At 43.0% G+C, this 27,351-nt stretch overlaps 1 protein-coding gene across 2 annotated transcripts; it reads left to right on the forward strand.

Moving 5' to 3' along the window:
- Positions 1-27,351, forward strand: lonp2 (lon peptidase 2, peroxisomal). Of its 2 annotated transcripts, none has more exons than XM_037539844.1 (15): positions 1-435; positions 3,093-3,327; positions 4,462-4,593; positions 5,084-5,206; positions 5,311-5,474; positions 6,972-7,066; positions 10,373-10,631; positions 13,805-13,946; positions 16,130-16,280; positions 16,522-16,648; positions 17,762-17,889; positions 22,315-22,433; positions 24,747-24,954; positions 25,198-25,388; positions 26,659-27,351. In XM_037539844.1, exons 1-15 carry the CDS (start codon positions 203-205, stop codon positions 26,881-26,883), a joined length of 2,532 nt encoding a protein of 843 aa, XP_037395741.1. In that variant the 5' UTR covers positions 1-202; the 3' UTR covers positions 26,884-27,351. The 2 variants fall into 2 exon arrangements, with proteins under 2 accessions (XP_037395741.1, XP_037395742.1); XM_037539845.1 differs by lacking the exon at positions 1-435 and adding an exon at positions 557-892.

The following is a 27,351-nucleotide window of genomic DNA, read 5'->3' on the forward strand; positions in this document are numbered from 1 at the left end:
ACTCGGTGGTCCGCTCCTCCTCGGCTCAGTGGACCAGCGTCCCCGCCGCCGCAGCCGGGTTTGTTATTCTCTTCACAAACTTTGTCCCTGCGCGCTCGCCGTAGCGCACTCGTTGTTTTCGTAACTGCGTTCACTCGGCAGCTCATCCGACGGCCTCCGCCAGCCAGCGGCACGGACGCGGTTCCCTGAAAGACTCGGCGCGATGTCTTCCAGCGGGGGCATTCAGATCCCCAGCCGGCTGCCTCTGCTGCTGACCCACGAAGGGGTGCTTCTGCCCGGCTCCACCACCAGGTTCAGCGTGGACTCGGCGCGGAACATGCAGCTGGTGAAGAGCCGGCTGCTGAAGGGGACCTCGCTGAAGAGCACCATGATAGGAGTCATTCCCAACACCAAGGACCCCGAGCACGACAGCGACGAGCTGCCCTCCTTACACAGGTGAGGAGGTCAGGGGGGCGCCGCTCGGCCAGCTGCCAGGCTAGCAGGTTGGCTAAGGGCTAGCTGCTGTCCGCTGCCCATTGTAGTTTTCCGTTCCACCTTAAGTTGGAAAGGTCGCACCACCGCTTAAGGCGGATCTGGGAGTTCGAGTGAATAAGTAGCTCGCTGGCTTCAGCCTCGCCGGAGTCCGGTAGTCGGCAGCGCAGAGGACGCGTCGGAGCGTGTCGTGTCTCGGGTATCACAGCGCTGAGTGACGTGTAATATAAAGTGTGAAATCTTAATAATGTCAGGTTTCTGTTTCTGCTTGTGGCTTTTTTGTGTATTTATAGCAAGAGCCGCGTGTCCACAGCTGGCGCAGGGGCTGTGATGTGGTTCTGGAAAGATCTCTGACGGACTTTAACCTCGTGCGTCCCCCAGCTGGACAGTTCAGAGTTACAGCGCTGTTTTGTAATGCCCGGTAAACAGCCCTGCTCAGTGTTGGTTAAATATTGATTGTGCCATTTTCCCTCTTAAATCTACTGTTTCATGTTTTCCTTTCTTGTTTAAATGCAATATCACAATACTTCAGGAAGTTTTTATGATACACAAAATGTCACAGTTTTTTATTTTTATTTTTAATTCGGTCAAAACCTGTGAATACAGTGACTTTTTCTAAAAAGAACTGGGTAATTACGGGGCAGTCGTGGGCTGGAGGTTAGAGAACTGGCCCTGTGACCAGAAGGTTGCCGGTTCGATCCCTAGAGCTGACAGTCCATGACCGAGGTGTCCTTGAGCAAGACACCAAACCCCCAACTGCTCCCCGGACGCCGTGGATAGGGCTGCCCACCGCTCCGGGCAAGTGTGCTCACTGCCCCCTAGTGTGTGTGTATTCACTAGTGTGTATGTGGTGTTTCACTTCACGGCTGGGTTAAATGCGGAGGTGGGATTTCCCCGTTTGTGGGATTAGTAAAGTATCTCTTATCTTAATTAAACTCTTTTGCTAATCAGACTTATGCTTGGAGTGCATTTACGTGCTGTTGATATTCACAATATGCTCAGAAAAGCTTTTTGTGGCACATGGTGCAATTTATAACGACAGCCTTGCTCAGCCCTAGTTCTTCAGAAGAAAACCTCCTATCTCCATTTTTGACATTTTCCAGTTTTTGATGTAATATGACAGTACATGTTGCCCTTTACACTGTGTGTACATTTCGTGATGAATGGAGTTAAAGAAATGACCCAAAATGACTTGGAAATAATTCTGGTTCCATTGACTTACATTGAAAGTAAAGTAGGTTTTAACCTTCTACTGTAAAGTTACCATTTTGGAGATACGAGGTTTTCTTCCGACAGCAGCGAAAGGCGGACATCATTTTTTCCCACTAAAAGGTGTACAGTGGGAAGTAAAGAGCGATTCTCACAAATTCATATTTCTTTGCTCGTAATTGTTTTTCTCTTATAGGTGCGGTAAGTTTGACCTTGTGCTTAATTGATTCCAAAGTTTAATGATTTTGATTGATCTGATTTAAATGAACTTTGAATGTATTTTTGAAGTCGTTGTGCCAAACGGACACAGTGCAGTTAGCCTATAGAAAAAAAATAGGCTAGTTTACCAAAACACACAGGTTAATTCTGTAAGCTGCATTGTCTCAGAAGACCTAAATGTACATAATGTACATAAAATATGCAGAAAAAGTACAAAATAATATAATAGTGTATATATGTTACTCGTTGTTTCTAAAAGACTGAAGCTTATGCTTTCACTTTATCGACCAGGCTTTAAGGAAAGTTGCGCACCTAAGATCATAATAGGTCTGCATTGTTTGCCACTGTCCAAAAATATGAAGAAAAAGTGCATAAAAATCGTATCATATACACCGTATGTCCAAACGTCTGTGGACGTTTGTTCATCTCCTGAAATCGAGGATTAGTCAAAAGGGATTTTGTCCCCATTTAGTGCAGTAACAGCCTCTGCTCCTCAGGGAAGGCTTTACAATAGATGTAGGAACGCTGCAGTGGGACTTGAATGCATTCAACCAGTACCAACGTTGGATGATCAGTTCTGCATCACAGACACCACTTTAGTTCATCCCAAAGGTGTCAAGTGTTGCTCCATAACTTCAGAGAACACAGGTTCACTCCTCCACAGCCCAGTGCTGGGGGGCTTCATACCCCTTTAGCCAGTGCTTGGCATTGGGCACGGTGATTTTAGGCTCATGTGCAGCTGCTCCAGAGCATCTCATTCTATCAGTGGTTCTTTTATTTGGTCATTTTTAGGTCTTTCTTTGTGCAGTTGAACAACTTTGTCAGCAACAGTACTTTAAAGTAGCTGTAATACGTTTTACTGGTTAAAAGGAGTGTCTGTGTACTTTGAGACAGTGCATTTTAATTGATTGTACATTGTATAAAATTACTTGCCCCAAAAGATGACCACTACTATATATGCAGAGAGGAAAACTGAAAATAGGATCTAAGACTTGGTACTTGAGAGCTGTACATCGGAATATTTGTAACTTTTCATGATCTGTTCACCATTTTGACCAATCTCATCAGTTTTCTGTAGCAACTAAAATCATGTGATTAGTTAGAAAGTGTCTGTTAACATATTTCACTTGTAATGGACAAAGATGAAACAAGCTCAGATGTCATGGTTGCGCATGCTGCTCTGTGTTTTGTAGCATCGGTACGGCGGGGCTGGCGGTCCAGGTAGTTGGCAGTAACTGGCCGAAGCCACACTACACGCTGCTCATCACGGGCCTGTGTCGCTTTCGCGTGTCGCACCTGCTGAGGGAGCGGCCCTTCCCTGTGGCCATGGTGGAGCAGCTGGACAGACTAGAGCAGTACACGGAGGGAGGGCAGCTGGATGGAGAGCTGGGAGAACTCTCTCAGAGGTTCTATCAGGCTGCAGTGCAGGTGGGACATTGAACCTCTGTGCACACACGCAGACCCTGTTTACACTGACTCACTTTTTGTGACTAATATCTGGATTGTATCCTGATCAGATTTTATTCACATGCATTTACACATGGTAGGCAAACGCAACTGAAGCCTGACTGCTGTGTTGGACGGAATATGCAAATCCACTCATTACATGGCAACCAGTTACCAGTTGTTTATCCATTCAGCCTCTTCCTCTGATGTTTTTCGCAGTGTTTTTTCACACGAGTAGCTCTTCGTCTGCAGTGTTTTGCCACAACCATGTGCTTCCTCAGTGATTATCTTCCTGATCGAGATGATTACATGCCCAGTGACGGACTGCACGGGGAGAAGTTTTGGTTGTCGAATGTGTCTTGGAGAGAAGGATTCCTTTATACTGTGAAATTGTGGCACACATGCGTCTCTGACCACATCTTGAAGTGGTTTAAGCGATCGGATATGAATCTGTATATGTATGTATATATATGTATAAATGCATCTTGTACGTTTACCTTTTTATGTGGCTACCCAAATATATTCCTAACACCTAAGACACATGAAGTGACCAGGTGTAAACGGGGTCATGGGTTCCTCATATTGTTTTTTTAGAATTATATTAGAATTCTGTAATTTGAGTTATTTCACAAATTCGAAAGGTTTTGAGAAAGATACAGATAACGTACATTCTAATCTACTTTGGTAAAACCTTCTCCTCAGTAACGTACTGACATGGGGCAGTCATGAGCTGGAGGTTAGGGAACCAGCCTCGTGACCGGAAGGTCGCCGGTTCGATCCCCAGAGCTGACAGCACATGACTGAGGTGTCCTTGAGCAAGACACCAAACCCCCAACTGCTCCCCGGGCGCTGCGGATTGGGCTGCCCACCGCTCCGGGCAAGTGTGCTCACTGCCCCCTAGTGTGTGTGTGTGCTCACTAGAGTGTATGTGGTGTTTCACTTCACGGATGGGTTTGTGGGACTAATAAGGGTCTCTTAATCGTAATGTTCCCACTACAGCATATTAAACTTCCTCTGGACTAATTCATGCTGCAAGCACGCAATTTCTATATTTACTAATTAGAGCTCATCAACCTGCATTTTCCTCATCCTCTGCTTGATCCTCTCTGTGTGCAGCTGGTGGGGATGCTGGACATGTCAGTGCCTGTGGTGGCGAAGCTAAGACGGCTGTTGGACAGCCTACCCAGAGAGACCCTGCCTGATGTGCTTGCCTCCATGATCCGCACCTCCAACTTAGAGAAGCTCCAGGTATGCCTTCTGCAGGGTCTGCTTTTATTTTTAACTAAAATAAGTGTGATAAGAAGATTTTTTGATTAGGTAACATTAACATTCATAAATGTAGAGTTATTGTTGTAGTTTTGTGGTGAAGTTTAAATGTACTACATTTTCATACAGTTAATGACATAGTTTGTGAGATAATGAATTACTCAACAGGTCTCCACTTTAATGATTTATTTTGTAGATAAAGGAGATACAGTATGTTTTTTTATAGGGATGAACTCATCATGAATTTGTATTGCAAATCGCTGTTTTAGTTAACTCTTAGCTCACACTGTGTGGCCTAAATGAACACATGAAACACACTAACACATTTTCAGTACTTTCTGTTAGCCTGAGTTGCAATATGCATGAATTTATTTAAACCGTTATTTAAAGCAGGACTGTGTAAAGCCTGAAATAATCTTTTAAAAAAAAACTCATAACAGGGCAGATGTGTGTGTCTTTGTGTTGACTGTAGGTGTTGGATGCAGTAGACCTGGAGGAACGCTTTAAGAAGACTCTCCCCATGCTCACCAGACAGATTGAGGGGCTCAAACTGCTTCAGAAGACTCGTAAACTCAGACCTGATGATGACAAGAGGGTGGGCCTGTGAATCACTACCTCGCTCTGGATATTTTCCTCTGTATGCTCTCTCTGTGCTCACTGTGCAGTCTTGTCATTTATCTTCTCCACCTCCTCTCGCAGGTGCTGGCAATGCGCAAAGGTGGAGTGTTTCCTGGACGGCAGTTCTCTCTTGAGGAGGATGCTGAGGATGAGGATGGTGATGACATGGCTATGTTGGAGAGGAAAGTGAAGGAGGCAGGGATGCCCGAGCCAGCCCTAAGGGTTTGTCTCAAAGAGCTTAAACGGTATGTAATGTCCAAACATTTCCCCTTTTCCTTCAAACCATCTATCCTAATACATGGTAGAAAATACATAGAAAGTACAATGCCACCATTGGCTGTTTTATGTTGGCGTTAGCATAACCAACACATTCGACAGACGAGAATGACGTGAGTCTCGAGAGTGAGGCGAGTCACGGGAGCGACGGCCAGACCCCGTCCCCTGTCACACAGCGAGGCCGCTATGCTTGACCCAGGCGGCCAAGTTGCCAGCTGGGGGTGGTAACAAGGAGGCGGAGCGGCGAGCTCTCGTTCCCTCTTGGCTCGGGTGCTCGCGCTGCCCTTAATGAGAGCCAGCTGATTCTCATCTGGCGGGCAGCTCGAGCGCCTTAAAAAGAGCTGTGAGGGAACCGTGAGAGAGGGATGAACAGAGTTTGAGTAAAAAGACTGAAGTCCGGCTCGCTTAAGCCACTGAAAAGTGGCCAGGTTAGCAGCATTGATTTTGTTTGTTGTGTTTATTTTGTGTGAAAATTGAAAGAATTAAGAGACCCTTATTAGTCCCATAACGGGGTAATTTCACCTCCGCATTTAACCCATCCGTGAAGTGAAACACCACATACACACTAGTGAGCGCGCACACACACACACACACACACACACACACTAGGGGCAGTGAGCACACTTGCCTGGAGAGGTGGGCAGCCCAATCCGCAGCGTCCGGGGAGCAGTTGGGGGTTAGGTGTCTTGCTCAAGGACACCTCAGTGATGTGCTGTGGGTTCTGGGGAGCGAACCGGCGACCTTCCGGTCATGAGGGTGGTTCCCTAACCTCAAGCCCACGACTGCCTTCAAGCCTGTGGCTGCTGCAAACGTGAATCCTGCCTCCAGCGTGTATATTGTAGGCTTTGTCTGTACACGATAGTCTATTCAAGCATACAGGGTCGGTCACGAAAGAACAAGATTTCTAAAAACGCAGTAGTTTCTTCAGAAGACGTTCAACCAACTGCTCCACCAGCCAAATGAATGACACCAACAAGATATAAAACTTCACAGGAGCTTCTTAGATGCACTTCCCTCAGATATGATTCCTACTCTTACCATTACAGAAACTGTTGTTGAAAAAGACAAAGTTAGTGCTTTTTTGACATAAAACAAACCTTGTTCTTCACTGCAGTGCTACTTGATCCAAAGAACCTGGGATAATATAGCTAGCGAATGCACATCATTTAAAATCAGCTAGATTTTAATAAGTTGACCATTAAGATACATTCAGCACATTTATGATAAGCATATTATAACCACATTCCACGTAGGCTACTCAGTACAGTATCGTAGTGGGTATCAGCGAGAACCAAAGAACATGTAGTGTTGTGGACTTTTCTGACTAACAGCGTTTTTGTTTTGCGTCCTCAACGTTTTAAAAAGTTGAACTGTGGCAGGAAATTATAACAATTTTAACTTAACAAACGTATAACAATAATATATAATATTCCTTTTTAAAAAAAAAAAAATGCTTTCACATGTAGGCTGAAGAAGATGCCTCAGTCCATGCCGGAGTACGCACTCACTCGCAACTACCTAGAGCTCATGGTGGAGCTGCCTTGGAGTAAGAGCACAACAGGTGAGCAGTGTGTTACTGAGCACGCAAAGCCCGTGTGGTGGACGAAGGTCAGTGTGAACTGCTATGACTGCTGTTTGATTATTACTGATTACAGTCCTGAAACCAGTCACCCTTATCTCTGTGGGCATACAGATGTGCATAGCTGAGAAATGCTGATGATGTCTCACTACACTGAATCAAACCGGTCACTATATTTCTTGTTATTTTAACAGAGACATTTGAGTTACTTACATAAAGGCAGAGGTGGACGAAGTACACAAACCATGTACTTGAGTTAAAGTAGAGACACCCAAGGTAAAATATTCCTCCAGTAAAAGTCGAAGTTCCTCCCTTTAGACCTCCACTTGAGTAAAAGTACTAAAGTATTTACCCTCAAATGTACTTAAGTATAAAGTAAAAGTACTAAAAGAGTAATTCTGGCTCTGATGTCCTGTTATCATTTTTATAACCAGACTGGCTTCATGAACTCATTTCAGGTGAAAGTCCTCCAGCGTAAAGAAACACGTCAGTCTCGACTGCATATGTGGACATATTTCTATATTGAGCTCTATTTACACAAAGTTAGGTTAGTTCATCATTTATGTTGAACAGACTCTCCCAAAGTTTTACGCTGCTGCGCTGACGTTGAACCGCGTGCTGCACTGGGTCGGTATGACCAACAGGTCAAAACCAGCTCTAAACAAAGTGACCGCTGGGCCCTGATTGGTGCTCTGGCTTTGCGCTTCTTTCATTTTGACATTTTACGTTTTTATACACACAGAAACCAAAAGGAACGACAAATTTCTACAAATGTAGGAGGAAAAAGTCAGATATTAGACTCTGAAATGTAGTGGAGTGAAAGGAAAAAGTCGCCCAGAACGGAGAAACTTCAGTACAGATACACCAAAAATACTAAAGTACAGAAACTAATTACATTTACTCAGTTACTGTCCACCACTGCATAAAGGACACAGATTATAGTTTTCCTATGGTCCTTATCAAGTTGTTGTATGAAACTGATATTTGAAGATATTTCTTGTACTCTGGAAGAGCGAAATGTTTAGGCAACATTGAGTTACCAAGCTGAAGTCGGCATTTTGATTCATTTTACTGTTACCCTGAAGAAATAAATATGACATGTTCCTGTACATTTCTCTACATTTTATAAGTGCTTTTTAAAAAATCTGCATCAGTATCTACACTGGCAGATACGTACTTTTAAAATGTTGGCTTTCAGCCTCAGCTCACAATTCCCGGATCGTTGCATTTCTGCATTCAGTCATATTCCGCTGTGCATTATCTTTTAGCCTTGTTAATCTTTAATGTTGCCTTTCTCTATTTATTAGTTATTTTTAGTTAATGTATTGCAGTGTCCTGTAGTCTTTGACCTCTACTGTGCATGCTTAAGAGATAAATGCCCTGAACCCTTTGAAAAAATGTTAATTGTTTGAAAATGTATTGTTTATCAGCCTCTGACCTCAGTTGAAGTGTTTAGTGAATGAGATGCTGGGGACCAAAAGTATCCTGTAAGTGCACTCCCCTTATTCAGAATGTTACCATGACTGGTATCTAGTGATTGTGCTGGCTGTGTGTCTGCACTGTGCCTTATGGCCACAAGGGGGGGATGTTTCTCCGATTTGTTTTGACTCTTGAATTACAGGAACAAGAGAACTTGTATTTTTGCAGTCTTGGTCATGGCCCGACGGGGGCTCTGTAGTTGCAGACTGAGACAGTAGGGACTGCCAGTTCAGCAACAGCACTGTGGAGCTCTGCCAGACTATTTATCTTCCATTTTTATCTGCATGTTCATTCCGTTTATGTTTTGATAGCTTATGGAAGTGTGTTTCTGGGAGCGTTTCCCTCCCGAGCATACACACATAAATCACATGTACATGCTTGCTGTCAGCAAATACTTCCAGATTATACTGAACTGCCTTAAAGTGTTCATGTCCCACATTTCTCCTGGATTATTATTTTTTTAACCTGATGTCCACTTATTAACATTTGCATGGTTTTATGTGGCAAAAAGAATTAGCATTAAACGGTAAGTGGCATCTGTTCTGATTTGCTGTAATATATAATGCAAACTAAAGAAAAAAATTCTGTTACTGTTAAATCATCTTTTTTACCTGTCAAATTAACACAGAAATCACTTCATTAAATGAGAAGAGCAGACTAAACAGCATAAATAGCCAAGTTATTGTTCGACCTGAGCTGCTGAATTCGGTGTGATGCGAGAGAACTCAGTGCTGTGGGACTTGGGTAGCGTGCGGTTGCTTGTGGTCCTCTAACCCTTTCCTGTATATTTTATTGCAGTGTCAGTGATTTCTTTCATGTCTATTGATATTGACATTGTTATAGTTTTTGTGTTTTTTGTTAATGAGGCTCTGTGGCTCTTGACTAAATATCACTCAGTAAATGAAGCTGCTGGTCTAGTCAGAGACGAGTTTGTAATCATGTAAAACTGCTAAATAAATCTGTCAGCGGGCTGCATTTGGCCTTGGGGCTAGACTTATTGCGTAATTTATTTAAAAGTGGAGGAAATTCGTTTTTCCCTTACATAGGCCTTCATAAGTAAGAGCATCTCTTACATACAGTAAGTAAGAGTAAGTTACTCTTTTTTGTGCTCTGACTTACACCCGTGATACATTCCTCTCCACTAACTGTTCCAGATGGGTATCAGATCATAGGACGAGAATTCTCAAGGAAGAGTCCCACGAGGGATGCGTATAGTTTGATGCATTTACATTTTACATTTATGGCATTTGGCTGACGCTCTTATCCAGAGCGACTTACAATTTGATCATTGTACACAGGGAGGCGAAGGTGGTGTTAGGAGTCTTGCCCAAGGACTCTTATTGGTATAGTGTAGGGTGTTTGCCCAGGTGGGGATTGAACCCCAGTATATAAGGTATGACATATAGTGGAATGCACTTTGCTCACCACAGAGATAGGCTGACGGTGTAAGAGCAGAGATGTAAATGATTTAGGCTCTTAGAAACTCACAGCAGTTATTTCCCTTCTTTTTTTGTCTACTTTAGAAGATGCTGTGTCTGCAGCATTCAGAGAGGTCTGCTCCAACAGGAACACTCTTACAGGCACATTCCACAATTTGTGAAAGCTATAAATAAAGTTCTCTGCCCAGTTTAGTTTATGGAACAACTGTATGTGTGTGTGACTTCTGTTGCATGAGAAGGTGAAGATTCATATGCCTATAACAAAACACCCAGGCTGCTTTCAGCTGCATTTCTGTGTATTGGCAAGTCAGACAGTGACCTGCTGTTACATTAGTACTTTTACATTTACTTTTCACTGCTCTCTGTTCAGACTGCCTGGACATCCGGGCCGCTCGGGTGCTGCTGGACAATGACCACTACGCCCTGGAGAAGCTGAAGAGGCGAGTGTTGGAGTACCTGGCAGTGCGGCAGCTCAAGAGTGCCCTAAAGGGCCCCATTCTGTGCTTTGTGGGGCCTCCAGGTGTGGGCAAAACCAGCGTAGGCCGCTCCATCGCTCGCACCCTGGGCAGGGAGTTCCACCGCATCGCTCTGGGAGGAGTGTGTGACCAGTCAGACATTCGTGGCCACAGGTACCCTCTTTAGGCAGGGATGTCAGAGTCCAGGCCTCCTGGTCCAAAGCACTGCAGAGTTAAATGTTCCACTTTATTTAAAGCTCCAGGGAATCAGAATCAGGTTAATGACGCTCGTGTGGTTGGTTAGTGTAGTGGGTAACACCTCTGCCTTCTACGCTGTAGACTGGGGTTCAGTCTCCCACGTGGGTAAGCACCCTACACTATACCAATAAGAGTCCTTGGGCAAGACTCCTAACACCACCTTCGCCTAGCTGTGTAAAATAATCAAATTGTAAGTCGCTCTGGATAAGAGTGTCAGCCAAATGCTGTAAATGTAAAATAAATGTGTGGAAACACATTTTACATGTACAAAGCATGCCTTATAAATAACGTTCCATTGTCCAATAAATCCTCCATTTCATTGTAAAATGGGTGGTTGTGAGCTTGTTTAAAGCTTGCGTTAGCTTTACAGTTACCACTCTCATTATAAATAATGGAATGTTATTTATAAGACATTTATAAATGTGTTTCCACACATTTATTTTACATTTACGGCATTTGGCTGACGCTCTTATCCAGAGCGACTTACAATTTGATTATTTTAAACTGGTAGGCGAAGGTGGTGTTAGGAGTCTTGCCCAAGGACCCTTATTGGTATAGTGTAGGGTGCCTGCCTACGTGGGTAATTTCACCCACATCACTTTGATAAAAATATTCATTCTCCACAATTTCTCGCTTTTCAAGTCTGGGCAACTTGCCAAAAGCTAAACTAGGCAGTATAACCTAGTTAGCAAGCTATCTCACCTTTCTGTCTGTTCACATTCACGTGATGTAGCACCTGCTTCACTCATTTCTCCAGTTCTGTTATGTTTAATTTAGCATGAGCAGTGGAGCAGGCTGGGTGTGTTTGACCTAGAGATGTCAATCAAGCATGCTCATTTGAACTAGGCCATGGCAGACAGAGGAATTTGTCGTAATTGTCATAAATCGTGTTACTGTATGCTTTTCTGAGCACGTGGATATTGTTTGTACAAATCCAATTCCAAAAAAGATGGAACAGTAGATAAAATCCCAATAAAAACAGAAAGCGGTGATGTGTAAACGGTAATTTACTGCAATGGTAAATACGTGTTGCTTTATCAAGTTCGTTGTTTTTTTTTTTGTATACTTTGATAAACTTTTGTCAGTGAACATTTTCCCTCACTGCAATCATAAATCCTAAAGTTATGACTGTACTATGCACATCTGAGTGGTCATCTGAAAGGGACTGTGAAAATGTGTTGTGGTCTGATGATCCAACTTTTCAAATTATTCATGGAAATAAACAAGAAGAAAAGAGCCACCCAGACTGCATCCAGCGTTAAGTTTAAACGCAGCATCTGTCATCGTATGGGAGGGTATAAATGGGTAACCTGCACACGTGTGAAAGCACCATTGAAGCAACATTTTGGAGCAACATGCGCTGCTTTCTAGACGTGGTCTTTTTCAGGGACATCTATGCTTTTCATCATGATGACACCAGCCAACACCATTCTGCCTGTGTTAAAACAGCATGACTGTGGAATCAGAGAGTGTGGGTGACATACTGGCCTGTCTGCTGCCCAGAACTGTCTCCACTGAAAAAAGTGTGCGATTAAGCTAAAAATACAACATATGAAAACGGTGCCATAATTCAGTGGTAAACATGCTCCTGTTCCAGGTTTTTGGAACTTGTTGCAGGCATCAAATTTGCCATTTACAATTTTACAAATCATGCTTTTCACCTACTTGTGTCTTTTGAGTTTTTATATCTAATGTTGGTATTTTAACATGGTATTTTTATGGATGGTAAATCTAAAAAAAACGTACATCTTTATTTAAAAGAATAGTTTAGGCGCATAAAATAATGAAACAGACATCAGGCTGTATATTCATAACCGTATTATGTAATAACTTTCTGGAAGGGAGCTTTTAGAGGCATTGAACTCTGACATCTGGTTCCTATCACCACCACTGTGGAGCATTTCACATCAAACAGGGGAGTTCCTCTATAAAGAACAGGGAATACATGCTGTATTACAAAGAGGGTATACTTAGGCCTGTTGAATTGGATGCATGTGAAACGTTGAATAAAATCATTGTATTCATGGTTTTTGATAGTATTTTTAAATGTGGCCCTGCTGGTTATTTCCTGTCTATTCACACGTATCAACCACAGAACAACTAATTATCAGTGAGGCATACTGTGTATCATCAAAATGTCTTGACGTATTGTGATGTATCTTTACCAGATCGCCAACCCTTAGCTCTCAGATCTGATTAGGTCTGGACCTTAACACATCTGATTCAGCTAATTAGTTCATGACAAAGGCTATCAGGGACTGCAGTGTCTGTTCCGTAGTGAATGAAGGTGAATCGTAATGTAGTTTTGGGGGCAAAGGAATGGCAGTAAACCATCTTTTAAAACCTCTCCTTCTTGCGTGGATGAATCCAGCTGCAGGCCCTCTCATGAGGCAGGTTCATGCAGTGGCCAAAGAGGAGAGATGTTACATATGACCCTGAGTAATGTGAGGGAACCTGAGAAGCAGCAGACTGAGCTGCAGCATGAGGTCATCATCTGATGTTCTTTCTGATCTCCTGTCTCTATGGAGACCGGCAGGGTACGACATTAAGGCCTGCAGGCCAGGCCAAGTCCGTACAAGTTTCCTGCGGTTTCAGTGGAAGCCCCCTAAACACACACGTTTTGATGTGTTTATTTTGAACTACTAAACACAGCCGATTATTGAAGAAGCTGTATGCCGCTAACTTTCAGACTTTAAAGACCAAACCAGTCATTGTTGTTCTTTTATTGCGTGAGTATTTGTTGTACTCGCTCGCCCACTCTTTGAAAGAGAGGTTAGTGGTTTGTTGCTCTACTGTAATAACACCACTGCTTCCCCTTCATGTCTGTAATTATGTGTCATCTCTTGCCTGCTTTTCTCTAGATCATCCTCCCTCTGAGCCAGACGAGTGGGAAGAAATCCCAGTGTTACTCGTCTTGGCTTAACGTTCCTCCTACATGTGTTTAGTTCTCTCTGAACTCAAGGGGAGGCTAGACCTTTCCTAATGTGAATAAATACATTAGATTTTAAAGCATTCTGGCACTTTGTTGGCACTTTGGAGGTCAAATGACGAAGTATCAATGATTTCTCGCTTTTCTCCTGTTCCCTCAGGCGAACCTATGTGGGGAGCATGCCTGGCCGCATCATCAATGGCCTGAAGATGGTTGGTGTCAACAATCCTGTCTTCTTATTGGACGAGGTGGACAAGTTGGGGAAGAGTCTGCAGGGGGACCCTGCTGCTGCCCTGCTGGAGGTGAGTGGAACTGCACAGTCGCCACTACAGTGCTGCTACTTCTGCTACCAGGCACTGAGAATATGTACTGACTACACTTTTTCTCCAGAGTTTTTTCTTTCTGAGTACATTTTTACAAGACTTAAGTCAAATCAAGGAATAAGGCATAAGAGACCTGGCGCTACAGCCTTAAATGTGCTAAAATAAATGTAACACACTGCCCCAAGTTGCTTATTGCTGCTATAGGATGGGAAAAAGGAGTTGTGTAGCTGCCGTGTAAAGACAGTAGTGTGTTGGCTGTGGTGTAACTTCACATGGGCTGTACCCCTCTATCCCAGCTTGACCGGGGATCACCTGTGCATTAAAGTGCTGTTTCCTGGAATCGCTCCGGGTAAAGTGGCCATTACTGCGCCCACTTGCTGTGGGGCACAAAAACACCAAAGACGTTATGAGTGCTAGAGTTTGTTTAGGCACTCCATGCACATGTTCTTTAGTGCCACTGTCTGTGTGAGGATTTTAGGATTCTCCGTTTTTGGCATCCTGGCGTTGGCCCAGCATATTCTACCACCTTTAAACTGTTTGTTAGATTGTGTGTTCAAGGTTTGTGCGTATACGTGACGACATTAGCGTGTAAACACCTACAGCAGCTTGATGTGTTTTTGAGATAATGTGTTGAGAGTCTAATCTTGGTAAGATCACAGACTGAATACAGATAAGGATCTTTTCAGCCTCAGTTTAACCCTTTATAGGACCTGCCTTCAGGGCCGACTCACACACACTCACCCCTCTGTTTTGCAACATACTACACCAACAATAACACACTCACAGACATCTCCACTGAAGAAAGCACAGCACGTTTCTTATCATCAAGATAGAAACAAGGAACTTGATAACATAGAAATTCTAGACCTCACATAGAAGAACTTACAGGCTAAATGTCACACAGGGAACGCCGTGTCCAATATTAAACATGTCTGTATGATACTAAAAGTGAGAAAACTATCCGGGTCTTAGTCCTAATATTCTAATGAGCACCTGTGATTGTCACCGTTGCAACAACGTTCGCAAAGTTTATTCCATTCTAGATATTCCACGAACAACTGTAAGTGATGTTACTGTAAAGTGGAAGCGTTTAGGAACCACAGCAACTCGGTCGTGAGGTGTCAGACGACGAAAGGTTACAGATCGGTGTTGCTGAGGCACAAAGTGCATAAAAGTCACCAACGCTTTGCTGACTCAATAACAGACTTCCAGTCCTCTGACATTAACATCAGCACAAAAACTGCACTAGGAGTTTAATGGCATTGGTTTCCATGGCCGACCAGCTGCATGCCAGCCTTACATCACCAAGCATAATGCCAAGTATCAGATGGAGTGGTGTAAATGCTATGGGGTTGTTTGCCTTGGCCACTTTGTTCCCCTTAGTGACGGGAAATCTTAATGCTTCAGCAGACCAAGACATTTTGGACAATTGTATCCCTCCATGAACAGATGGACGGTCAGACGCCAGGTAGACTGAGCTAATTTGATAGTTTGTTTACTAGGTTAGTTTTCAGTTGGTTGTTAGCTTTTGCTCACCAAGCTCACCAAGTGTCTCTGATTCAAATAGAGAGGCCAGGTTTCTTTAAGCTACTTGGGTAGGAAAAACCACATAAGCAGTTAGTGAAGGTACAGCTTACGTATGTGATCCCCAATATTAGGACTGCCCAGTTTACATTAGAAGAGTGGAGTTTTTGCCAAAATACCCTGGCCATTTACTGGACACTGTAATGTTAGTCAGACTACTTTAGGCTCGAAAAGGACTATGCAGAAACCGTAGGTTTAGGTTCCCTGGGGCTTTGACTTTGTGCTGCTTAATCATAATAATGCATTATTTGATTAGATATAATGTTCCTGCTTGAGATCATACTAGGAATGTACTGATCATGAATTTTGCCCGATTCCTATTTAATTCCAGCCGAATTGGTCAATGATTGTTATTGGTACCGCAGCAGCATTCAGATAGAGTGCACTTTATCTGTGCATATGATTGCCACAATGATTGGCCAAAATAACATGAAAAATTGGCTGATTTGTTACTTAAGTGTTTGGAGCAAAAGTTGGCTGACTCTAATCATGCATATGTGGGTTTTTTCAGCACAAAGTCTAGTGCAGTGACAGATCTGTTGGATACGATGGCTCTTTTTGTCTGTACTCACAATCAGGTACTGGACCCAGAGCAGAACCACAGCTTCACTGACCACTACCTCAATGTGGCCTTTGACCTCTCACAAGTTCTCTTCATTGCCACAGCAAACACCACTGCCACCATCCCCCCGGCATTATTGGACAGAATGGAGGTCCTGCAAGTGCCAGGTCAGAGTTCGTGGCAGAGAGGGAGGGAGTCAGCAAAAGAGGGCATGGGTTGTGTGGGCTTATTGATGAATGATGACTGATGTATTGATTACTGATTTTCACAACAAAGGGACACATTTCAGTTGGGTCTGTGGTTAAGCAGATGGCTTTGTTAATGCATGAATGGAGAATTGTGCTTTTTGTTCTTATAGTGTGTGTGTGTGTGTGTGTGTGTGTGTGTGTGTGTGTACATACATTGCAGGTTACACACAGGAGGAGAAAGTGGAAATAGCTCATAGGCACCTGATCCCCCATCAGTTGGAGCAGCATGGCCTCACCCCTCAACAGCTACAGATCCCTCAAGATACTACACAGGAGATCATCAGCAAGTAAATATCCAAATACACACATGCACATACACACACACACACACACACACACACACACACTCTCCCTCACCAGATTGCGTTCCATCTATATAGGTTATCATTGTATATTCTTCTACATAATTTGTGCACATGTCTACAAGCACTGTAAACTCTGCAGCACTGTAAACTCTGCAGCACTGTAAACTCTGCGAACAAACTGTTGAAGTATCTAATCATCCTAATATGATACTGATGGATAAAGAACCCTTTGCCTAGGTTAGACTCAAGTGTTTCTAGTAGCAAGTTTCTCGGTTTCATATCAAAGGTGAGATGCATTTAGGAGTAAAAACTGGAGAATATCAACTGCACACTTCATTGATAGAAAAAGCCTTTATTGTGAAAGGGCTATGGACAGAAAATCTTACAATGCATTTAATCAAGGAGAGTCAGAATACATGCTCACTACAGGTGCTGTAAATTGCTGTAAAAGACTTCTTAGTCTTTTAAAAAGTTTCTTAGTGATTCACAAATATAATCACAACACCAAAACAACAGTATGTAAGAAACAACATAGGAACCATAAAATTGGGCACATGTCTATGGCTTGTGTGCATAACGCATGCTAAAGAGCCTGCAGTGAGGACCCGGTGGAGATTACTGTATCCAGACAGGTAAATCAGGTCAGCAGGGTTTAGAACCCAGAGCTAATGACAGAGCCAGACAGACAGCCATAAAGTGAGAATAACCCACATCCACACCCACATGCACTCTCTTGCCTGCTGCTACCGTAGTGGCAATTAGTGAGTAAGCCTGGCACTGGCCCCAACTCTGAAAAGTACGATCAAAGCCCAGACGATGGGTCAGAGGAGAACTACTGTGGGGAGAAAAGCACCATACTCTCTGCTTATTTGATTTAAAAGCATTGCAGCATTTTTTTTTTCTTATTTCATTTTCAGATAGAGTGTATAAGCCATTTATTACCATAACTCCCCAGTCTCTGCAAGAGACTGAATAGAGTGTGTGCTTTGTGACCACTTAATTGCTTAAGTGGCTGTTTATGGATCATTATTTGTCAAAATGCATCAAAATGTCAATATATGAGAGTGGCAAGTGTGTGTGTGTGCGTACATGTAGGTACACTCGGGAGGCTGGTGTGCGTTCCTTGGAGAGGAAGATTGGGGCCATCTGTCGGGCGGTTGCTGTGAAGGTGGCAGAAGGTCATAAGTTGTCGAGAACAGACTCGTCAAGTGAGCCTGGAGCAGGTAACAATTCAGCGCACCACCACAGTCTTCTCTTTAGGGGCTCCCTGCTACATCACATAGAGAATTTGAGGAAGTTTGATGGCCCATTTAGATGAACCCCAGCTTAAATGCTAAAACATCAAGGCTCTGTTTTTGGGCGCATGCTTCAGGTCCTCATTCTTATAACTGCATAACTCACATATTTGGCAACATTTTATAGTAGTTCCCAAACAGCTGTCTTGATAATCTTAGTGGGCACTTTTGGCCAAAAATTTATGTCATAGTACAATTAAAATTTCTGATGGTTTTGGTGTATATATACCGTGCTGTAGACCTTTATGACTGTGGATTATAGTGGCTTTTAAGAAGAACATATTTAATCCTAGAATGCATGACTCAAACCTACACATGCATGAAGGGGGCTTGAATGACCTCTATTGGAATCTGTGGTTTTCTTCGAAGGAAAGCTACCCTGTCTTTATCGTTAATTCTTAAAGCTTAATGAAATAATTTAGAAATTTGATGATACACCAATATTTGTAATGTTTCAGTCACATGTACAGTAAACAAGATAAAGAAAAAAGGTGTTTCCACCAACTGTAGGTGAAGTGCTAGTGAAGTTCAACGTTCTCAACTGAAAAGGTTTGACGCTCATTCTGTGCTCAGCAAAAGTGCAACTTGATTTGAGAAAAAAAACATGACATACTTCCTTGACATTCACAACATGGAAGGCCTTCAAGGACATCTGATTAAAGCCATGCATGTAGGCTGAAACAGCATGTCAATATCAAGGAAGAACAAATAAAAGAAATTTATAGGCATAAGACGAGTCATAGGCACGAAGCTACGACATGAAACATGGAAACCGAAACATTGAAATCGGATCAATTTCACCACCTTTTGCGCTTTCTAGTGTTAATAACCGAAAATTTTTTAAATATTTTAACATGGTCAAAACTAATCTGAATAGCATATGGATAAGCCTGCGACGCATAAACATAATAATGCAGCGGCTTGTCTGGGTGCAGCAAACACAGCGCTACATGTTGATTCATATCCAGTTTTCCCTAAAATACATTCGTCTCATTTTCGTGTCCAAGACATTGGTGCTTACGTTTGGAACATCTCACGTCTTACAGAAGCTACTTGTTGTGAGGACCAGGCCTTGAGTCTGTGGCCTTGCCTGCAGCAGGCAGGGCGAGAACGTACGTTTACATTTACATTTATGGCATTTGGCTGACGCTCTTATCCAGAGCGACTTACAATTTGATCATTTTACACAGGTAGGCCAAGGTGGTGTTAGGAGTCTTGCCCAAGGACTCTTATTGGTATAGTGCAGGGTGCTTGCCCTGGTGGGGGATTGAACCCAAGTCTACAGTGTAGAAGGCAAAGGTGTTACCCACTACACTACACCAACGTACAGATGTGTGGCACGTGTGCTGGTGTCTATGCTGGGCTAAGGGCTCACCCCATTCCTTACACATCACTCTCTTATGTCCACTTCTTTGATAACTGGACTAACGTTGCCTTCGACTGCAACTGACTACACATCAGGGACTGACGCCTTTTCACTGAAATGCCCCTCACTCAGCCATTCAGCTGACCCGGCTGACCTTTTCTGTGTTTTGTATGTTGCATTATCTTAGCCTATTTGCAGCATACCCTTATAGATGCTATGTCAAAAGTCATAACTTGGCAAGAATTTTAACCGACATACTGGTATATTGCCAATGCCACTTCATAATAATAATAATAATAATAATAATAATAATAATAATAATAATAATAATAATGGTGGTAAGTCTTGCTTTTTAGGATGGTGAAATTTTTAAACCATTTCATTTGAATTGTATAAGGATAAAATCTCACGCAACTCACATGAAACTTGTTTGAAACACAACTTTACATTTAATGGAACATCCAGTCAAAACATAGATGACCACATGAACTCGTCAAACAGTAGCACTTCTGATTCATTTTATCGCCACATAGTTAGTTTTGCTAGTTAGCTAACCCGCTAATATTAAGATGACAGCAAGCATGCCGGTATTTGTTATGCTTTGCTAGTCTGTTGCATCATCATCTGAGTGGCTTGGTTATTTGTTTTCCCCTCTCTTGAAAATAATTAGAATGAATAAATGTGGTTTGGTCAGTTTTTGACTGTTTTTGAATTGCTTTGAGTAACTATTAAACTACAAGAAGAGGGTTTCACACAACTTGGGATATGAACGATGCATGAAAGTTTCTTGTAAAGCCAGCATTAAGATTCTTCACTGAATGATAAGCCTGCAGTTTAAGGGTTGAAAAGTTGGTAGCTGAATGTTTTTGGGGTTTTTTTTAATGCAAAGGTAAGGCTTTGTTTACAAAGCCTGTGATGGTGATTAAGGAAGGCTTGCTTGCATCATTCTGTGTGTGTGTGTGTGTGTGTGTGTGTGTGTGTGTGTGTGTGTGTGTGTGTGCATCCTCATGTGAATAGTATCTTGGTGATTCGTGGCACATTTACCAACACTGATGGCTGTGATTTCCCTGCTGTGAAAAGAATGCTGAGCTGGGCACAATCCCCCTTACACACCGCACTGCTTATAAAAAGAACCCAGCTACACAAAGAGAATTCTCACACTGCAAACTACAAAACCGCACCGTGAAATTTCCACACACTCACACAGAGTCATACACAGAGTCATACACAGACATGAGTCACTCATACACAGACAGACGCACAAACACAGTAGCTCTGACACAAACGCACACGTGCATGCTACTTTGGATGTACTCACAGTCTCTGTGCACCAGCGTGAAGAAACATCTTTTTCTATAAACTGAGGACATGTTACATATAGTGCTGTACAAAGTCAGGGCAATTTTGTCCTGAAAAGATACAAAAACAAACACATACACATGCCCGTCATCAGGTTCTTTAGCAGTGTGCTGGAGGGGGTAAAGTGCGCTAACACCCGGCCGCGTGCCCCCTCTCCCTCCCATTGCCTCAGTGCAGCTGCTTCTGTGTAAGACGAGTGATCACACTGCCATTTAGCACAGTGGGGGTGGGGGAGCGTGCTGCTGAGCCTGTGTTCAGGCTGATCCAGCTCCTATCTCCCCTCTGCCTCTCCCCTCTGCTGTCCTCTGTGGCCCGGCTGAGAGAGCAGACAGAAGGGCTGATTGAGAGACTCTAGCGCAGCTCTCTTAACTCATCCCCAACTCATTGAATATGTGCCTCTGTTGCCAGGTAACAGATATAATAGGCGGCCAGAATAAATCTTCAAGGGGTGTGTTTGTGTGTGTGTGACTGTGACCAGAGACGTGTGCCTGCTGCTCAGGTTTGTGCCACTGCTGTCTCTTTCTGTCCAAATGCTTCCTCCATAGTCCGCGCATAGAACACTCAGAGCTGGGAACGCACTGCAAGAACACTTCATTAGAGTATTTGGCTCCTCCCCTTTAATAGATGACTTTAAAGTTTAAAGCAAAAACATTAAATACTCTTCTACAAGCTCTCTCTCGCTTTCTCTTATTCTCTCTTTGTCCCCCTCTCTCTTAGTCTTTCACTCTCAATCTCTCTTTGCCGTTCTCTCTCCTTCTCCATGTCTGTTTTGCTCTCTCTCATTGCCTTTTCATTCTCTCTCATCTTTTCTACTTATCTGTAGTGCTCTCTTTCATCTTTGTCTTTCTGTCTCCTCTTTATTTGCATGGCTCTTTCTCTTATTGCCTTATCTCTCGCTTTCTCTTGTTCTCTCTCGTGTTTTTCCGTTTCGTTCTCTCTCTCTCTCTCTCTCTCTCTCTCTCTCTCTCTCTCTCTCTCTCTCTCTCTCTCTCTCTCTCTCTCTCTAATGATGTAAATACACATGGAACACCTTCATATGTCATTAACAATCATTAACAGTCAAGCCACATGATCTGTGGGCAGCCAGTGGCATGTGCATACAAATGAGTCTCGCCACCAGCTGGAACATCTCACACACACACACACACACACACACACACACACACGCAGGACAATTTAGACACACATTCTGTAAGCAAACGCCCCCCTGAGGTTATCACCGTCATTATGGTGAATGGCCAGGCCACTTGGTTTTGCAGCCCCCAGAACTGAAGAGCAGCACCTGCTCTCACCCCTGACTGGGTTTCTGTGCCACAAATAAGTAGCCCCCTCTCATTTATTTTGCAGCCCACTCTCCAATTACCCTCTTCTCTTACTTCCCCTCATGTAAAGTGTCAGTTTAAAGTAAATGTAACACAAGGTTGATAAAAAAAAACACCCCTCTATTATTTCAAATACTTGGCAGATCATCTTCATCCCAGTCTACTCAACTTTATTTTTATGTTCTTGTAAGTCACCCAGATGACACCGCACTTCTGTTTTTATCAAAAATAAAAACTTTGCTGTTGCCATATTTTTGTCTTATCATACTTGATTTGTTTTTTTTTTTTTCTTTCTCTCACCATCAGATCAGGAGCAAGAGGGGAAGGCAGAGGACTCTGACATGACGGCGCCTCCGGAGATGCCCATCGTCATTGACCAGGTTGCCCTGAAGGACATTCTGGGGCCGCAAATCTTTGAGATGGAGGTAAGGAACGTCATTAGCCTTGATGTTTTCAGTGTGAAATGAACCTTCATTTCCTCATTTGTCCACAAACCATTGGGAGCATTCCCTTTGTTTGTGTTGGTGGGTGTAGCTAGTTGCTCGAAGCAGACAGTGGCCGCTTGCCTGGATTCCCACATTCCATCCGTGCTCATGGGATTTTTAGCAACCTCTCAAAAGGAGCTGCTTGAGCTGCCTTGAGAAGTAGCTCAAACCAACCGCCGGCCCTAACAGTACTCCTCATCTTTTAGAGTTCCTTCTCTCAGCTCTCTTTTTCAACATTTCTGTCAGTGTTATAGGCAGAATAATTCAAATATTAATGTTCCACTGATTCATTTCTTAAAATCAGAACACAAAATACCACAATAACTGTGCACTTGTTTTCTTTCTGTAGTCTGTATTCTGCTGTGTGCGTGTGACTACAAGGGGCTCCCTGCTAGAAGCATGCAAGCATAGGATGTTCCAGTCGTTTCACTAACTTTGTTCATCCAGTTGTACAAACCCAATTCCAAAAAAGTTTGTACAGTAGGTAAAATGAAAAAATAGGAAAGCAGTAAATGTATAAACTTTGTTACAGGCATTTAATTAAAAACAGCACAAAGAAGAGATATTTAGTACTTTGCATTATCAGCTTCATTGATTTTTGTAAATATGGGCAGAGACTGGCCAGTTTGCAGGATGACCAAAAACACCTGAATCTGAGCTTTCTGCAGGTGAACAGGTGATACAGTAATGAGTGGGTATAAAAGGATTATTCACAAAATACTCAGTCGTTTACAAGCAAGGACGGGGATTAAGGTTCACTAGTTTGCCAAAAACTGCATGAGCATGTAATCTAACAGTTTACGAACAGCAATTCGAACGCACAATCGGGATTCCACCTTCCACAATCCATAACGTTATTAAAAGATCCAGAGAATCCAGAAGGATTCTCCAGACAAAACAATATTGAGTGCCTGTGACCTTTGATCCCTCAGATGGCACTGCATTAAAAACCGGGCACATGAGCTTGGGAATAGTTAAGAGAACCCTTGTCACAGTTTTTCGCAGCATCTACAAATGCAAGTCAAGACTTCCATGCAAAGCAGACACCGACTTCTTAGAGCTAAAGCTTATCTGAGATGGACTGATGCAAAGATTTGATAGTAAGTAACTTCTATGTCTGTAAAGGCACCATCAGTGGATTTTGGAGCAATATAATCTGCCATCTAGATGACGTCTTTTTCAAGTACATCCCTTCAGGTTTCAGCAAGACAATGCCAAGCCAGATCCTGCATATGTTAGAACAGTGTGGCTTCGTAGTAAGAGACAGCAGATTGGCCTGCCTGCAGTTCAGACTGGTCTCCCATATAAACCGTGTGTCGGATTGTAAAGTGCAATATACAACAATGGAGACCCCAGACTTGCGAGCAGCTGAAGTGTATATTAAGCATTTATAAGCATTACATTAATTCCATTTTCACTACAACAATTAGTGAACGTTGTTAAAGGAAAGGTAATATAATACAGTTATGTCCCAAGTTCCCAAGGCATTAAACATATATATATATATATATATATATATATATATATATATATATATATATATATATAAAATTACACACACACATATGTATATACACGTATATGTATATACAGGAATGTTATTTGTTGAAACGTGTGCATATCCTGTGTTTGTGGTGTTTTTAGTTGAATACAGATCAAATTGGATTTGTAGTCTCTTTTGTTTTTGCATTTTTCCTACTGCCTCAACTTATTGGGATTGAGTTTTTGAATGTTAGCACCAAGCTAACACAGATATTTGATGCTTTGAAACGACATTTTAAATGATTATTCCAGGATTTAGAGGGTGACTTGTAGCTGCGCATGCACACCATGTTTGGCATGTCCGGACTCCGAAATGCCAGGTCTTTGTTTTAACGAAAAATCTTACATAGTGCAGCTTTTGTAAGATGCAGTTTTACCGTGCATCTTGAATTAAATATTCAAGCGTAAATCCTGTCTTTGAAAATAATGTGTTGGTTAGCGCGTTAGCATGTTAGCTATCAGTTAGCCTACTTTGATGAATAGCACTGTTAAGAGTTGCTTTTTGTTTTTGTTTGCAGCATAAGCTATTTCTGTGTGTACATCAGTTTTGTGTGTACAGTAACCCTCACCCTGGCATGAAAATATGATGAGGATAGTTGGTTGAATTGGATGTTTAATTAGTTAAATAAAATTAACAGTTTGAAGAAAAAAAAAAAAAAAAAACTAGTTTGGTAAAATGAACCAGACTGTCTTGTGTATGTGTGTATATAGGTCTCGGAGCGTCTGACTCTGCCGGGTGTGGCTATAGGGCTGGCCTGGACTCCGCTGGGTGGAGAGATCATGTTTGTAGAGGCCAGTCGTATGGAGGGCGAAGGCCAGCTTACCCTAACCGGACAGCTGGGTGATGTCATGAAGGAATCAGCTCATCTGGCCATCACATGGCTCCGCAGCAATGCCAAGACCTATCAGCTCACCAACAGTGAGATACACACATAAATCATCTATTAAGGCCTGTTCATAATCATCAAATATTTTTAAGGAAATATGTTAAAAAAAAAAATAATAATAAAAAAAAAAGCACAATTTTTTTTGTTTAGGTTAAATTCTTGTTTCCATGTAAGAGGTTTGCTGTCCTCCAGTCAGCTGACATTGCGGTCACATTTCATTTAGTGCTCTGTCTGCAGTGGAGAGACTGATCCTTTTCATTTATGTGTGGGTGCAGTTGCAGGCTGTGCAGACCCCCTGGAGGGAAATGACATCCACTTGCACTTCCCAGCGGGTGCAGTCACCAAGGACGGACCCTCTGCAGGCGTTACCATAGTAACATGCCTAGCCTCTCTGTTCAGTGGACGTCTGGTGCGCTCTGATGTGGCCATGACGGGAGAGATCACTCTAAGAGGACTGGTGCTGCCGGTGAGGAGACGTCTACACACTTTAGAGTCAGAAGAAAGAGTTTCATATCAGTTTTTTCCTTAAGAAACTCTTATGACTGTTTTATAAGTCTTCATAAGTCAGTTTGAACATTTGCCTTCATCAGCTGGTTTGGTATGCGGTCAAAGCTTTGTCGGATGTGGGAGTTGAAGATGCCAGACGTTCCCAACAAACCCTCACAACACGTTTGGGTCTGCCAGGTCTGTCTGGTATTTTCACCCGCCATCTGATCCAACTCGCCATTAGCCGGTGACATTGAGTCCGAGTGGGCCCTGTTCCATGCCTCCGTTGTCGATGCAGCAGATGAGGCCATGGAGAAAGACTATCGACAGGCACTGAGAAGGTTCTGGCAAACCGTCAGGTGCCTCAGGAGAGGAGAGCGGTTACCGACCAACACTGTATACAGTGGGGCAGGGGGCTGCTGACTTCGACTGGGGACGTCATTGGATGGTGGAAGGAATACTTCAAGGATCTTCTCAATCCCACCATCTGGGGCAGTCCCCCTGGAATGGCAGACCGGGTGGTGGTCCCTTTTTTTAAGAACGCGGACTGGAAGGTGTGTTCCAACTATCGGGGGATCACACTTCTCAGCCTACCCAGTAAGGTCTATGCAGGGGTACTGGAGAAGAGAGTCTGACCGATAGCTGAATCTCAGCTACAAGAGAAACAATGCGGGTTTCGCCCTGGTTGTGGAACACTGGACCAGATTTTATCCTCACCAGGGTCCTGGAGGGTGCGCTGGAGTTCGCCCAACAAGTCCACGTGTTTTGTGGCTTTGGAGAAGGCATTCGATCGTGTCCCTCAGGGGATCCTGTGGGGAGTGCGCCGGGAGTACAGGGTGAGCGGCTCGTCATTACGGGCCATTCAGTCCCTGTACAAACGGAGCAGGAGCTTGGTTCATATAGCCAGCAGTAAATCGGATTGGTTAGGGTTAGACTCCGCCAGGGCTGTCCGTTGTCACCGCTTCTGTTCATAACTTTTATGGACAGAATTTCTCCAAACAGGCAAGTGCCAGAGGGTGTCCGGTATGGTGGAAGGAATGGCCAGCAGTAAAGCACATTTGATGCAACGTTCAGTTCTTCTTACTTTACCTTTGTTTTGGTTTTGCAGAGCTGTTGTATAAAAGCAGTTGTGTGTGTTATTGGGAATAAAATCACAGCTGTGATGTTACAGAATAGACTCTTGTTCTATTAATGTTCTCTAATGTTCTATTGCTTGACTGATGTTTTATTCTTTTTTTTTTATTTAATAGGTGGGAGGCATTAAGGATAAAGTCCTGGCGGCTCACCGGGCTGGTCTCAAGCGGATCATCCTCCCCAAGCGCAACGAGAAGGACCTGGAGGAGATCCCAAGCCATATACGAGCTGAACTGGACTTTGTAACAGCCAGCACTTTAGATGAGGTCCTCAATGCTGCCTTTGATGGAGGATTCCCTGCTGCCACCGTCACTCACTCACAAATAGCTAGCAAACTCTGAGACTCCAGGGCATAAAACACACACACACATGCAGTGATGAGGTACTGAGACAGGCCTTCATGGTTCACACAGAGCATTACATACAGTCAATAACAGACTCAGCTCATGGACTTGCTTTAGCCGTTTTTTCCTTTCATCTTTAATAACAGTTATCTTCTCCCCTTGGTATTCAGAATGTCACAAGCTGGCATTAGTTAAATATTGCTAATTGTAATTACTGATTGAAATCCTCGTATTTTTTCATTAACAATGAAGAAACGCATCAATGCTTACTGTAAGAGATCCTCTTGTAATCGCTTCGGGAGCAAGCCGCACAACTGACAGTTATAAATACCAATTAATTCTCCTGAAGACAACAAATTCTCTTTATTAACTGATTTATCAACACAGTTGACAGAAACTGAACATTTGAGCAGTTGTATTAACAATTATACAATCAGAATAATAAAGAGTGCCAATTCTATACAT

Source organism: Pygocentrus nattereri, chromosome 7, assembly GCF_015220715.1.
Source record: "Pygocentrus nattereri isolate fPygNat1 chromosome 7, fPygNat1.pri, whole genome shotgun sequence".
NCBI lineage: Eukaryota > Metazoa > Chordata > Actinopteri > Characiformes > Serrasalmidae > Pygocentrus > Pygocentrus nattereri.